General features: G+C 40.3%; 1 protein-coding gene across 2 annotated transcripts in view; it reads left to right on the top strand.

The window, feature by feature from the left end:
- The window catches only part of nav2a (neuron navigator 2a), a 498795-nt gene that overhangs the window by 462447 nt on the left and 21054 nt on the right, over positions 1-15294 (top strand). For both annotated transcript variants that reach the window (XM_059976038.1, XM_059976039.1), the window contains 6 exons: positions 1090-1268; positions 2536-2689; positions 8058-8217; positions 9189-9286; positions 11869-11964; positions 14137-14305. In XM_059976038.1, coding sequence (XP_059832021.1) covers positions 1090-1268; positions 2536-2689; positions 8058-8217; positions 9189-9286; positions 11869-11964; positions 14137-14305 — 856 coding nt within the window. The remainder of the gene's footprint in view (positions 1-1089; positions 1269-2535; positions 2690-8057; positions 8218-9188; positions 9287-11868; positions 11965-14136; positions 14306-15294) is intronic.

The raw sequence follows: 15294 nt of genomic DNA, 5'->3' as shown, positions 1-15294 counted from the left end.
TATCTTCTCTGAATAACCCCTATGTGTAGGCAATTCATGTTCCTATTTATTCAAATGTTGAATTATCAGTTCTACTTGTCTTTTGGGTTTTGTTGTACTGTGTTCCTTGTTGTGATGTGCTTTTGTGGCTGGCTGGCAAATCGTGCAAGTAATGGGATCTAACTGTGTGAGACTGATTTGATTTGACAAAAAATTGTACAAGGGCACTTTAGCGATGTTTGGGTCAACAACAGAGAAAAGGCATATTGTGTAAAATAGCTTTGAAGGATGCTGTTTGCTGCTTGATGTACTTCAGTAATGGAACAACTGAGTGACATATTAAATATGATTATTTCCTATCTGGTTATAGATTTCAAATGGGATGAACCAAAATATTCCTGGAAGGAAATTCTTTCTGTAATAATCTGTTTTTATGAACTTCATGTTCATAAGTAATATTTCACATGCAATTTTAACCAAGGACAATCACATTAAAGACATTATCACTTTTAATGTTGCATCATGCCTGGTTTGAAATCCTCACAGCTAGTCGGGGCAAATTGGCATCTGTAATTTCTGCTGGAGTTCCTGCCACAAACGCAGTGGAGAATGTCTTGGATCCACTTTTTCCTGAATTTCCGATGGTCACCCTTCAATGTCAAAGCTAAGCATTTGCTATCAGGGTGGAATTCTAGCTGTGCATGATGTCATGGACTGTGAGAAGCTACGGTGCTATTCTGGGTATGAGCAAGGAAAGCTCTAATCCAGTTTTGTTGAAAAATTTAACCCTACTTGGTTCGGCTTAACACGTTATACAGTTGTATCAGCATGATCTACGCCACTTACAAAAATTTCATTTCATTTTCTTCATTTGAATGAATTTCAGAGGCTAAGTGCATTGTAGTGATACAACTGTATAGTGCACTGGAACCTATACTGGGGTGTATTTTCTTAACATGTTTCCAATTAACCATTGATTCATTGAACTGAGAACTCTGAATCAATTTGAGATGTTCAAGGACTTTAGGATTTTTATTTGAAGAATGTGGATTTAATTTAGAGACATGTTTATTGACTTTAACAGCTCATGTAATTATTTGTGTTATTTAGTTGAGAAGCTCCTTCAAGCAAGCTTTTGGCAAAAAGAAGTCTCCAAAGTCTGCTTCATCTCATTCAGACATTGAGGAAATGAACACACCCGATTCGTCCTTGCCATCCTCGCCCAAGTTTCCTCATAACGGATCAACTCCATCCACCCCAGTGATGAGAACATCGCACTCCAATTCGCTGTATGTAGATGTTTTATTTACAACCGAAAGGTAAACTTGATGCAGTTAGGTTCATGCGTAATGAATGGAAAATGCCCGTGATTAGTTGGAATGTGTGTAAATGACAGACAAAGGTTAAATGTGAGAGGACTGAAGCTGCTGCATGAGTTGTCTGTTTCTCCAGTATTTTCCTATGCTGGATTTTTACCAAAAGGCAAAACATTGAAATCCATGAAGAGGTTTGAAATGATTGCACCTACCGAATAACTTCTCACAGTACTTCCCGGAAAAGCTTGGTGGATTTAGGTGTAAGTGAATTTTTAATGTTGTGGTAGGCCATAGATCTTAAGGGGACATGAGGAGAATTTTTTCCACACAGAGGGTGATGGGTATGCAGAGGAAGTTGTAGAGATGTGTACAATTGCAACAATTAAAAAGTATGGACTGATATATGGATAGAAATGTTAAGACCAGGAGATCCCAACCTTTTTTATGCCATGGACCCCTACTATTAACTGAGGAGTTTGTGGACCCCAGGCTGGGAACTCTTGGTTTAGAGGGTCACGGGCCAAATGGAGGAAAATGGGACTAGTTCAGATAGAATTTCTTGGTTGACATGAATGAGTTAGGATAAATGGCCTATTACTGTACTTTACAAATCCTTAGAAACCATAAAAATCTCTCTGGGATGATCAGAAAGCACCCATGGATGGGAATAAACAGTTGCCATTTTGAGCTGATGAAGGGTCTCAGCCCAAAATATTGACTGTTTATTTCCCACCATAAATGCTGCCTGGCTTGCTGAGTTCCTCCAGCGTTTTGTGTGAGTTGCTGAAGGTTTCCAACTTTTGCAGAATCTCTCATGGATCTGAAATATTGTTTTATTGATTCACGTTAGGGGGGAAAAGCAAGAAGCAAATTGATCAGTGAGCTAAATGCTTATAATCAAAGACTTTATTTCAAAAACTTTATACTCTATTGTGATTGGGGAATAGAAATTGGAAGCATTTCAAAAGAAAAATGAGTCCTGCTGAAGGGTTTTGGCCTGAAACATCGACTGTGCATTTTTGCATAGATGCTGCCTGGCCTGCTGAGTTCCTGCAGCATTTTGTGTGTGTTGGTTGAAAAGAAAACTAAATGATGGTTTCCTCATTTTTCATTCAAATCCTTGACTGTTGTCATTGTCTTTAACAGTGCAAAGGGACTTGGGAATCCTAGTGCATGGTTCCCTGAAGGTTAGCCTAATCCTGGTGCTGTAACTTATGGTCATTTCCTCCTTCCTGTTCAGCATTTCGGAATGCATCGATGGCGAAGCCGAGACAATTATGCAGCTGCGCAGTGAGCTGAGAGAGAAGGAGATGAAGCTGACTGACATTCGGCTGGAGGCCCTGAGCTCGGCCCACCAACTGGACCAGTTGCGGGAGGCAATGAACAGGATGCAGGTGAGCATTTCTGTGAAGTCTGTCTGTATTTAAATTAGATTGGCAAAATGCAGCAGAGTAATTCAGCTTACAGAGTCTTAAGGCATGGAGCCAGGCCATTTGACCACCAAATTCATGCCAGCCAGTGCGCGTCTACTGACCAGTGGACAATTGATTCTTTGTGTTCAACTTGATTTTACTTACGTCAAGCATCCACTGGCGATCAGTACCAAAAACTTGAAGACTAATTACTCCACTGTAATTTCTAAGAAGCATCAGTTCTCTTAACTGTTGTCAGAATTGCTTAATTATCACTGATCCGTAGCTGCCTTCTCATCAAAATTACATCAATGTATAGTATCCATCTTCTTAATCCCAGTGATATCCTGGTGGAAAGACATTAAAGGCAGGAAGCATAGATAATGATAGATTTTTGACAAGCGGTCTGCCCAGGTATAAAATTGAAGCCCAACCTGGGTCAAAGCCAAAATATTGAGACCTCTTTCCAGCGCATTCTGACACTGCTTGATCTTTCTTTGTCTGTCTGCACATTTGCTCCCCACTCTCACTACCTCTGATGCTTTCTCCCTGCCAGCTTTGTTCCCTTAACACTTTTCCCTTATCCGTGAACATTCCTGCCTTTTCCTGTATGCCAGCTTCTTTCTGTCTGTCTTTCCCTTCCCTTTTTCTCTCTCCCTATCCTGGTGAGTCTCTTCAGAGGAGATTCAGCAGGGCATTGCCTGGATTGGGGGACTTTAGTTACAGCGGGAGATTGGATAGGCTGAGCCTGTTGCCCCCGGACCAAAGGAGGCTGAGTGAAGACGTGATATAAAATTATGAGAGGCATAGATCGTGTAAATGGGCAAAATCTTTTTCTCATGATATAGATATCAAAAATGAGGGCATAGGTTTAACAGCATCTGTTAATCATAAGATGGAACAATTTGATTCATACTGGGGAAAAATGGTTTAACTACATAATGCCTCATAGGCCGGATTTTATTCTCACAAATCAATGATTATGTTGTAAAAAATTGATCACTCCCTACTTGTACATAGTTTTTTCCTTTTGCTTGTTTTTTGTTTCCACTCTTTTCTGTAAGTGTATACCTCAGATAAATACTATGTGGAGATTTGTGATATATATGTACAATGTCTGAAATACTTTTTTATAGACTATTGATATCTGGAACACTTGTCACAGGAGGTTTATTGATTTATTTAACAATACAGCATTGGGTAGGCCCTTTTGGCCATCTGAGCCATACCACCCCAGCAACCCTACAGCCCTGACCTAACATGGGACAATTTATAATGCCCAGTTAACTTACTCGGTACATCTTTGCAGTGTGGGAGGAAACTGAAGCTCCCGGGAGAAACACACGTATTCCCACAGGGAAGACATGCAGAGACTCCCTACAGAATGGCACCAGAACTGAGCTCCAGAGCCCAGCACACCCCAAGTTGTAATAGCATCGTGCTAACTACTACGCTACCATGGCGACCAAGTTATGCTATTAGATATAATTACAATGCTTAGGAAGTGTTTGTACAGGCACTTGAGTAGGCAAGGCATTAATGGATACAGGCTTATATATGAGCAAATGGGATTCATAAATAGGCAAAAGGATTGGTGTAGACTTTGTGGATCAAAGTCTCCATGGTTCTGTACTGTAAGTATCCATAATACATCCTCCATCTGCCTCTCCCTCTTTCTTTCTCTCCTTAATTCCCTTGATTTTTTAAAACTTTTTCTTTCACTCCTCTTTTTCTTCACGCTCTTTATCGTACCCTGAGTTTTTTTACACAACACGTGACGAGTGCATTGGACACACTGCCAGGAGTGGTGATAGAGCAGATACAGTAGAATTCAGTACTACCTGATTTCTGCATCTTGTACCACAAACTGAATAGGATTCCCAGAACCTTCTGACCAAGAGAGAAAAGTTTGCTCAAAACCAATTAGGATTGGATATGTAACTGATTCTGGCATCTTCCCCCTTTCTTCTCAGTCTTAAAGAAGGGTCTCGGCCCAAAATGTCATTTCCATTGACACTGCCTGACCGCTGAGCTCCTCCAGCATTTTGTGTGTGTAACCGCTTATGCTTCTACTTATGAAAACATTTCACCCAACAATCATTTTTCAGGCAAAGATTGGGATTGTGTGTCTTGTCCTCTCATGGATTAGTCTGAAATAGTTACATCAATCCGTCTACTCTCTGCTTACCATTTATCATATTTCTAGAAAATTGTCCCTCCAGTGAGTGAATAGTCTTGCCTTCACTGATTTCCTCTTGTGATCTACTCACAAGAGTAGATCTACTCTACAACTGGGGTATCTTTGCTAGGCTCTTGCTTCAGGTATTTAAGAAAAAAGGAGCAGCATATTAACATTTTTGACAAAACTAGGACATCCCATAAATCCCTTAGCTAGAACCACTTATACATTTATATTATCTTCATTAGATGTTCAGGATCCATTCACAGACACACTGAAAAATTCTGTGAGTGTGCTTTCATTAAAGTAAGGGAAAGTGTGTCTCAAAATTACAATGTAGAGAAGTTCTATTGGTACCTTTGAACTGGCAGTCTTTCCAAGGCAGGAATATTAATAGCAAAAAGTGCAGACTATAAATGACAGCTCTGGGTCACCACTAGACCCACATTTGCTGCAATCTGCAATTACGCTATCACAGTTTTCAATTTAATCTTTTAAGAGAGCCTCAAATGTTAATGCTGCTTTTACAGTTGAGCCCATGTCTCACTAGCTATGCATGCCTCAAGCTGCCCCAGGGAGACAACAGTACCGCTCAGCCAACCTCGCCTGCCTATTCATGCATGGAACTCATCCCCAATGGAAAGATGTCCTTATTGTAAGGTCGCCTGAGAGTCATATGTGTGAAATTGTTTGGCCAGCGGACATTTGGAAAGCCTCTTTATTCAGTAGAGGCCCAAATGTTCCTGCAGCTCCAGTTCAGTGGGGAAAAAGGAGATGCTGAGATTTGCGCTCCAGCCATGAGCACTTGACAGGGGAATGCAAAACAACTGGGGTATTTTTGTGGCTGCATATCTGCACTGCCATTGTTTGAAAGAATCAGAAAACATTGAATACTAGAGCAAAGTTTGCACTTCAAGTAGTAACACTTTCAAGATTGCTTCCCATCAGAATCAAAATCAATCACTACCATGTGCTGTAAAATTTGTTAACTTTATGACAGCAGTAAATGCGAAACCTGATAATATAGGAAGAAAAAAGTAAGTAAATCAACTACTCTGTATAAATATGCATATTAAATAGATGAAAAATATTGCAAAGCAGTAATAAAATATACTTAAAGAAGTGAGGTAACATTCAAAGTCCATTTAGGAATCATATGGCAGAGGAGAAGGAACTGTTTTTGAATTGCTGAGTGTGTGTCTTCGGGACTCTGTACCTCCTTCCTGGCAGTAATATTGAGAAGAGGACATGTCCTGGATGATGGGGGTCCTTAATGATGGACGCTGCCTTCCTAAGGTACCATTCCTTGAAGGTGCCTTGGATACTATGGAGGCTATTACCCAAGATGGAGCAGACTAATTTTACAATTTTCTATCACTTCTTTCGGTCCTGTGCAGTAGCCTCCTCCATACCAGACGGGGATGCAGCCTGTCACATTGCTCTTCATGGTACATCTATATAAGTTTTCGATTGTTTTAGTGACAAACCGAATCTCTTAAAACTCCTATTGAAATATAGCCATATCTTGCCTTCTTTACAGCTACTTCGGTATGTTGGGACCAGGTTAGATCCTCAGAGATCTTGACAGCCAGGAACTTGAGATTGCTCACTCTCTCCACTTCTGATCCCTCTGTGAGGATTGTTTTGTGTTCCCTAGTCTTACCCTTTCTGAAGTCCACAATCAGTTCTTTTGTCTTACTGACTTAGAGTGCAAAGTTGTCGCTGTGACACCACTCAACTAGCTGGTATATCTCGTTGGTACGTCCTCTCATCTCCATCTGAAAAAGACCACTTTCTCATTGAAGATTGACCATCAACTCATTGTTGTAACTGTTAAGTCACTCATTTATTCTAATTTATTTTCTTTCTTAACGCTGTTGAATATTTTACCGCTCATTGCTGACTGGACTTTTGGACGGGACTCTCCCATCATTTGGTTCCTGTTATCATGAGGCTGGAGTGTTGAGCATAGAAGGGGAGCCGTTTTCCAGATTTCATTGTAGAAACATGAGACTCAAAGTGAGCTCACTAGTTTTGTTAGTTACAGGAATGAGTAACCTTTGGCATCAAAATCCCAGATCAATATGATATTGAACTGGTTACAGTATGTCGCATTCTGCAGAGCAGGATTCCGTGAGGAGGCTGTAATTCATTTGAGCTCTGATGGTTTTATGTATTGTGGAGACAGAAGTTGGTGCTTCCAGCTCATCCACCTCCCACACCTTCGTGTGTCTGGTTAAGCCACATTCCACGTCCTATCTCTGTACCCTACAGTCATGTGTGACTTCTGGGTTTCACCTACACAGTTCACGTGTGAATGGTGGGCTTCACCTAGGGAAACTCACATGGTTTCTGCATGCCAATTAACTTACATCAGATTTCTGAATAGACAAAGAACCCAAGTCCATGACATTATTTTTTTCTTTTTTTGCTCTCTTTTTACACTAATTATTTAACTTAATTTTTATATCTATTTCTTACAGTAATTTATTGTTTTTATTTGTATGTATTACAATGTACTGCTGCCGCAAAACAACAAATTTCACGACATATTAGTGTTATTAAACCTGATTCGGAGCAGATTTTCCCCATACGTTAACCAGAAACGAGGAATACTGCAAGACATGCTGTAATTCACAAATCATGCAAGGAATATCTATGGTTAACTGTATTTATAATTGGGAAAGATTAGGATTAGCATCTAGAAGGTTTGGATTAAAGGGAGGGCTTTCACTCTAACTCCATTAGTGAAAACTTATCATACTTAAGCTTTCAGAATGTATTCTGCAGTTTTCACTGTACCAATTCCACTCATTTTGCTGATGTTGGAAATCATGTTTCACGGTCTCACTTTCAATTTTCGTGTTGACATGCAGAATTACGTACATGGCAGTCTGGACAGTGTTTCTGTAGTCAGTTGTTGACTGGAGTTGCTGTGCTCATCTGAACTGATAGTGCTGCATTTCAGCAGTAACAAATATGCAATATGGTAATTATTAAGCTCAATTAAAGCATTGAACAGCTTGTCACAGGAAGCACTTCTAGAACAATTGCCAGCAGTTAATGCGAAGATTCTGAGTTTCGGTTTCAGACTAGGCTTGTTACATGACTTATCATGCACAAGAAGATGAACCTAGCTTGTTTTAATTTCAAAATTCTTTCTTCCACAAGACTGAAATAGAAAAGCTGAAAGCTGAGAATGACCGACTGAAGTCCGAGACTCAAGGTAGCTGCAGTCGGGCCCAGTCACAACTTTCCATCTCTTCGTCCCCGCGCCAGTCACTCGGCCTTTCCCAGCACAGCCTTAACCTGACAGAGTCCAGCAGTCTTGGTAAGCAACTGGGACATCATAACTTTTTTACTTACCGTCTACCCGAGACAATGAGTTTGGATGAGTTACTCTTTAATTCCATTACTGTTGGGTGGTGTTTGATTGCTATACCATAGTCAGCTCTCTACACAGAAAGTTCAAAGTAATCTGCCCCAATGGGCATGCCAAAACAGCAAAGGACTTTTAATTCCTGCATAGCTTATATTTTTGTGAATTCAAGTCGAAAGATGAAGTCATTGGCTGAGTCAGCAGAGTGCCATTGAGATTGAAGCTGAAACACTGGGTCCAGTTTTTGGCTGTCTTACCAAATGAAGGTATACTTGGGAATAAAGGAACTGCAACACAGGTTCCTTGAATGGCAATAACATGGAAAGAGACATTAAGCAGACAAGCCCTATACATTCCTGAATTAAAAACCAAGACAGATAATCTTTCTGAGAGGTAAAAACATTCTTACAATGCAGGATATTTCCCCCATATGTGCTGTCTATACTGGGGTCACCTCCAAAATAAGAGATTGTTTATTCCTGTAAATACCTGTAAGAAAATGAATCTCAAAGTAGTATATGGCGACATAATTTAAATTCACTTTGACTTCAACTTGACTTCACAGAGTAAGATTTTTTGATAGACTCTTTTGTTATTAAGGAAAATTACATATGGAATTCTGAAAACAACACAGAGGTAAAAGGTCAGTCATGATCTCATTGGAGAGTAGAGCACACTAGAGGGTCCAAATAGCTTACCCCTAATTCAATCTAGCATCATTTTTAGCACTGTTTCAGATAGCACATCATCTTTGCAATTTTCTTCACGCTGCTGACGGTATTTATTGTTGTATTTATTATTACCATGTACACGGTTTACTCTGTGAGCTTCAAATGAGCAAGGGATTTCATTGTACATGACAATAAACTGAATCTGAATCTTAAAGTCATGTTCCATTTCTAATTATTATTACTCTTGAGCAGATATGCTTCTTGATGACAATGTAGATGGGTCGACCCGGAAAGAAGGCAGACATGTGAAAATTGTAGTCTGCTTGCAAGAAGAGATGAGATGGAAAGAGGTATGTCCAAAGCTCCCAATTCCACTGCTGAATACCCTCCTTGGTATATGTTACTGAGATGTGACCCTGTCAGGAAACGGTGAGCAAGAATTTTTTGGGAAAAACCCAGATTCCAAAAATATATTGAAAGCCAAAATGGGAAAAAAAAAATTCTGTATTGTAATGGGCCACACAATTGCATTGATTGTGAACTGTTACTAATTGTAGGCTGTCTTGCTTCAGTGCATTAGAAGACATTAATTGTTAGTCGCTTTATTGTGGTTCAGGAGTCATTCATCAGCCCCTTCAGATAGGAATGGTCAGTTAATATTCCTGAAAGTCATTTCTAAACCAATCTGGAAACTTCCTTCTGTGTCCATCCAAAAAACAACAATCTGATGTAATGCAACTCTGGACAGTGAGCAAGTTTGTCTAAGATACAGATCATCTGTGAAAGTGAGCCAGGAAATGGAAAATGGACTTGATATTTAGAAAAGAGCAAAGTCCTGATGAAAAGTCTCTGCCTGAAACATCAGCTGTTTATTCCTCTCTATTGATGCTGCTTGACTTGCTGATTTCCTCCATCTGGTGGGGGGTGTGTGTGTGTGGTGTGTGACAAAAGTGCAAAGTGATGCATTTTGGTAACTTAAATCAGGATAGGACATTTACACTGAATGATAGGGCGCTGTAGAGAATTGTTGAACAACATGGCTTTGATGCAGTGAGCCAAAGGGCTTGTTTCTATGCTGTAAAATGACAATTTGACAACTGGCTCAGATCCCATTAGTACTATTAACCTTTTCCTGCTGCTTCTGAAGTACATGAGTACTTCATGATTGAGACATTCTTTGCAGAGTCCAATACCTCTTTACATGACAAATAATTTCTAGTATGTCCTATGTGATATGGTCCTTTTTGGTCTTACTGTCCTTCTACAATATAAATTTCATGGATGGAGTAACTAGAAGTGATGCACGACTGGGCGGAGGGGGGAGGATCTCACTGAAACCTGTTAAATATTGAAAGGTCTAAATAGAGTGGATGTGGAGAGAATGTTTCCTGTAGTGGGGGAGACTAGGACCAGAGGGCACAGCCTCAGAAGAGAAGGGCGTTTAAAGAGATGAGAAGGAATTTCTTTATCTAGAGGGTGGTGAATCTGGAATTCATTGTCATAGGCAGCAGTGGAGGCTAAGTCATTTAAATGGAGATTCATAGGTTCATGATTAGTAAGGGCATCAAAAGTTACAGGGAGAAGGCAGGAGAATGGGGTTGAGAGGGATAATAAATCAGCCATGACGAAATGGTGGAGCAGACCTGATGGGCCAAGTGATACAATACTATTTCTACATCTTATAGTCTACATTCTACATCTATAGGTGAAGGGAAAGTTCCCATCACAGAGTTGGAAGATCCATAAAATTCCAGCAATTTCTCACCAGTGTTGCTTGTGTTTCGTTCCAGCTATCGATGTGCCTGATAATTGGCAATCATAATGTCACCAGGCAGACCATGAGTTCCCAGAACATTTGCATCGCTGTAGGTGGACAAAATGCGAGCTGGTGAAGCAACAGGATAGTGGGTAGATAAAAGGGAACATTGTCCTCATTCAGAATGAAAATGAATTTGAGGACTGTTTGTTCAATCCACTAGAATTCAGTACACATCCATCTTTACTATCCTTAACTGATCAGTGGACTTTCGATGGTGATTTAGAAGTCTGTGAGGACATTTGTTCTCTGCTTTGCATAGAATCATAGAGAACAAACAGAGGAGAAAAAGGCCCTTTGGCCCACTGAGCACGCCACCTACTTACCCAAATCCTCCAATAATCTAATTTTATTTTCCCCACGTCGTCAACTAGCAGTACTGTAGTAGTAGTAGGATTGTTCGAGTTGAGTATGATGTTCTCCAAAGACGTTGTCTATTGGTGAGTCTTCAGGTGGCTATAGAAGTCAGAATCATGGACATGTATCGTGAAATATTAACTTTGTTGCAGCAGTACAATGCAATACACGACAAATCTAGAGAAACACTATGAATTATGTTAAGTATATATATGCATAATAAATAGTTAAATTAAATAAGTTGTGCAATAATAGAAATGGAAAGAAGTAGTGAGGTAGTGTTCATGGGTTCTCTCTCTCTCCCCCCCCCCCCCCCCTCCATCTGTACCTCCTTCCTGATGGTAACAATGTGAAGGGAGCATGTCTTGGATGGTGGAAGTCCTTAATGATGGACGTCCCCTTCATTAATGTTGATCCAGCACCCACATATTCAGTGTGGGCAGAACTACATCCTGATTCAATTGCTCCCTGATGTACCGACGGAAACTTAATAGCAGCACATTAACCTACAGACATGCATGTCTTTGGGATGTGGGAGGAACCCAGAGAGTCAGGTGGAAACCTACTTGGTCACGGAGAAAGTGCAAGCTCAAAGCACAGGAGATCAGGATTGAACTTGGCGTGTTAGGAGATGTGAGGTGGCAGCACAATGGGCTGTGACATTGTGCGGTCTATGTAGAGGCCTCATGCTGAAATTCATCTCTTGGGTTTAGTTAATTTTACATAACTACCAGATTTTTATTTCTCACATTAACACAGGATTCTCGGATCCGCCAGTATATAGTGGGCTGCATTGGCGTCAGCGGTAAGACAAAGTGGGATGTTCTAGATGGTGTTGTACGCCGACTATTTAAGGTAAGGCCTGATTGAAAATGAGGTTTAAACATACAATTGCCAGTTCTGTAATTGAGAAAGCTTTTCTTTTAATTTGAGCACCTACATCGCTGCTAGATATGAACCAGAATATTGGAGAGCAGTTTAGGGCTAAAAATAGTCTTGACTATTATGCTTTGTTCTGTCAACTTTATGTTATTCTATGGCAGTGCTTCAAAGTTTCCATTCCAACTGGAGTTTCTCCTTTATGTTGTTTCTTTCGTCCCTCCTCTGTCAAGCTGTTGACTCCCTGCAGGTGCTACAACACAGTATTTCAGTGCATGGCTGCAGTTTCGGAGGACCCCACAGCTGCATTTGATATTGGAATGACTTGTATTTGCATACGGCTTTCAGAGCCTTGATTTACCCAGAAGCACTTTACAGCCAATTACAGGCTTGAAATGTTCAATCATTGCTTAAAGACAAATGGGAAATATGGCAGGCAATGTACACAGAACAAGCTCCCACAAGTAGCAGTATGACAATGAAAGGAGAAACTATTTTAAGTTGTTAGCCCAGGCTAACCACTGCTCAATCTTTTTAAAACAGCTTCACTCCGCCTGAGAGAACATCTTATTTGCACCATTTTCTGTGCAGTACAATACTGTTTGCATTTCCCCCTGTTCCCGTCCAAGCTTTTTGAGTCCATTTCTTCGGAAAGGAAGTTGAACCTACGATCTTCAAACTGACAAGATCCACACGGCGATATAGGTTGTTCTGGTCTTCTTTCACACCCATGCATGTTGACTATTTTTGTTTAGCAGCTCAAGTTGGCAACTGTGAGAATGTCATCAATTAAAATTGCACTATTTTGTTGACATTACAGTTATACCTGATAACGCTATAGAAGTTCATAATTGCTAAAGAAGCAGTATAATTGTGATGCGGCATAACGCTAATCTGAGAAATAGTGTCATAATTAAAATAAAGCCATTCAGAAATGCAGTTTTGTTACTCTTATCCTCCCCTTTTATTGATTTTACAAATAACAGCAATAAAACTCCAGTTTCCTACTTTATTTTGGAAAAATGTAAGCTCACTTGATACACTTTGGAAGGTCGAACTCAAAGGTAGACTGCTGGGTTAATGGCAGGATTCTTACCAGTGTGGAGGAACAGAAGGATCTTGAGATTTAACAAGTTGCTGCATAGATTAGAGAGCATATTATGAGAATATTAGGGATTAGCAAGTTAGGGATTTTCTCTTTGAAGCGAAGGAGAATGAGAAGAGACTTAATGGAGTTGTATAACAACAGTAAAATCTGCCGAGAGGCTCATTGTGGTCTCCCTCCCCCTACTTGTAACATTACCAGGAGTGTTGTAGACAAAGGACCCAATGCATTGCTAAGGATGCCTATCACCCATCCCATAATCCCTTTGACCCAGTGGAAGGAGTTACAGGAGCATCAGGACTAGGACTGCCAGACTGAGTTAACAGCTTCTTCCCTCAAACTGCGAGACTAATAAATGTCCTGCCACCAATGAGGTCTCATTACCAACAGTTGGTTTATGTGCTGTGTGTGATAAATGTTGTGTGGGTTGCACACAAAATGTTGTTTTGTTCGGTTCTATATAGGCTAAGTCAGATTACCTTAAACGTGAACTTGAGCTTAGAGATGTTAGAGTGGACAGCTAGTGATTTTTCTCAGGGTGGAAATGGCTAATATGAGAGGACGTACAGTAATATTAATGTGTTTGGAGGGAAGTATAGGAGGGATGGCAGGGGTAGTTTTACACAGTTGCATGGAACATGCTACAGGGGTGATAGTAGAGGCAAAAACATTAAGAACATTTAAAGGACTCAGATACGTTTGGGTGATCTTTTTAGCTTTTGTGCAAGGGAGGGGTTGGGGAATGTTTGGTGTTTGCGAGTTTTTGTTTCCTTTTCTTTCAGGCGGGGGGGGGGGGATTGATGTCTTTCTTTCAGCTATTCCTATGGTTTTCTGTATTTTGTGGCTATCTGGAGAAGACAAATCTCAGAGTTGTGTTCTGCATACATACTTTGACAATGAAATGAACCTTTGAACATGGAAGAAAAAAAATGAAAAGCTATGTAGGATGTAAGGAACAGGTTGGCCTTAGAGAACAACCTAAAGATGGGCCTGTACTGTCCTATGTTCTACTTGTTTTAACCTGGTTATGCCATTTTTTTCAGGAGTATATTATCCACGTGGATCCAGTAAGCCAGTTGGGGCTGAACTCGGACAGTGTGCTGGGCTACAGCATCGGAGATATCATACGCACTAATAATGCGGACACGCCTGAATTGTTACCCTGTGGCTACTTAGTAGGAGAAAGCAACACAATCACAATGTCATTGAAAGGTATGACTATTTATTACTTGTTTTGGAGTTTTCTGCCCTCTTAGTGATTGTCAAGAAAGTGCAGTACTGTGCATAAGTCCCAGGCATGTATAGCTCGAGTACCTGATGCTTGCAGAGTACTGTATATTGATTAAAATGGCAAGGTGGTTGGGAAACGGAAATAAGGGTACTTAGCTTTGTTTTAGTTCAGTAGTTTTAAGTGTTACTTGGTGTTGGAAAGACATAAACGTGTGCGAATGTCTTAGGCACTCTAGCTATATACAAACGTATATGTGCCCAAGACTTTTGCACATCTAGAAACAGAACCAATGGTCAATAATAACCAAAGCTCATACTTATCAAAAGTAAAAGGAATATATTGTAAAAATACTGACCAGAAATGCACTGTGATAAGGATTTGCTGATTTCACTGATTAATCCTCATTGAATGAAAACTGGTACCACTCACAATCTGTTGATTCCTGTCTCCCCCTGCTGATTCTATTGAGCATTACCACACCTTCCTACATTAGAATTTCTGACGGCTGTGCACTCAATGATTCTTGGCCCCTTGGGTAAGAGTGACCATAATATGGTGGAATTCTTCATTAAGATGGAGAGTGACATAGTTAATTCAGAAGCAAAGGTTCTGAACTTAAAGAAGGGTAACTTTGAAGGTATGAGACGTGAATTAGCTAAGATAGACTGGCAAATGATACTTTTAAAGGGTTGACGGTGGATATGCAATCGCAAGCATTTAAAGATCGCATGGATGAGCTACTACAATTGTTCATCCCAGTTTGGCAAAAGAATAAACCAGGGAAGGTAGTGCACCCGTGGCTGACAAGGGAAATTAGGGATAGTATCAAGTCCAAAGAAGAAACATATAAATTAGGAAAAAAAAAAGCAGCACACCTGAGGACTGGGAGAAATTCAGAGACCAGCAGAGGAGGACAAAGGGCTTAATTAGGAAAGGGAAAAAAGGTTATGAGAGAAAGCTGGCAGGGAAC

The sequence above is a fragment of the Hypanus sabinus genome, chromosome 7, assembly GCF_030144855.1.
Source record: "Hypanus sabinus isolate sHypSab1 chromosome 7, sHypSab1.hap1, whole genome shotgun sequence".
NCBI classification, from domain to species: domain Eukaryota; kingdom Metazoa; phylum Chordata; class Chondrichthyes; order Myliobatiformes; family Dasyatidae; genus Hypanus; species Hypanus sabinus.
Note: the sequence above shows the minus strand (reverse complement) of the source record. Positions and strands in the feature narration are given on the sequence as shown.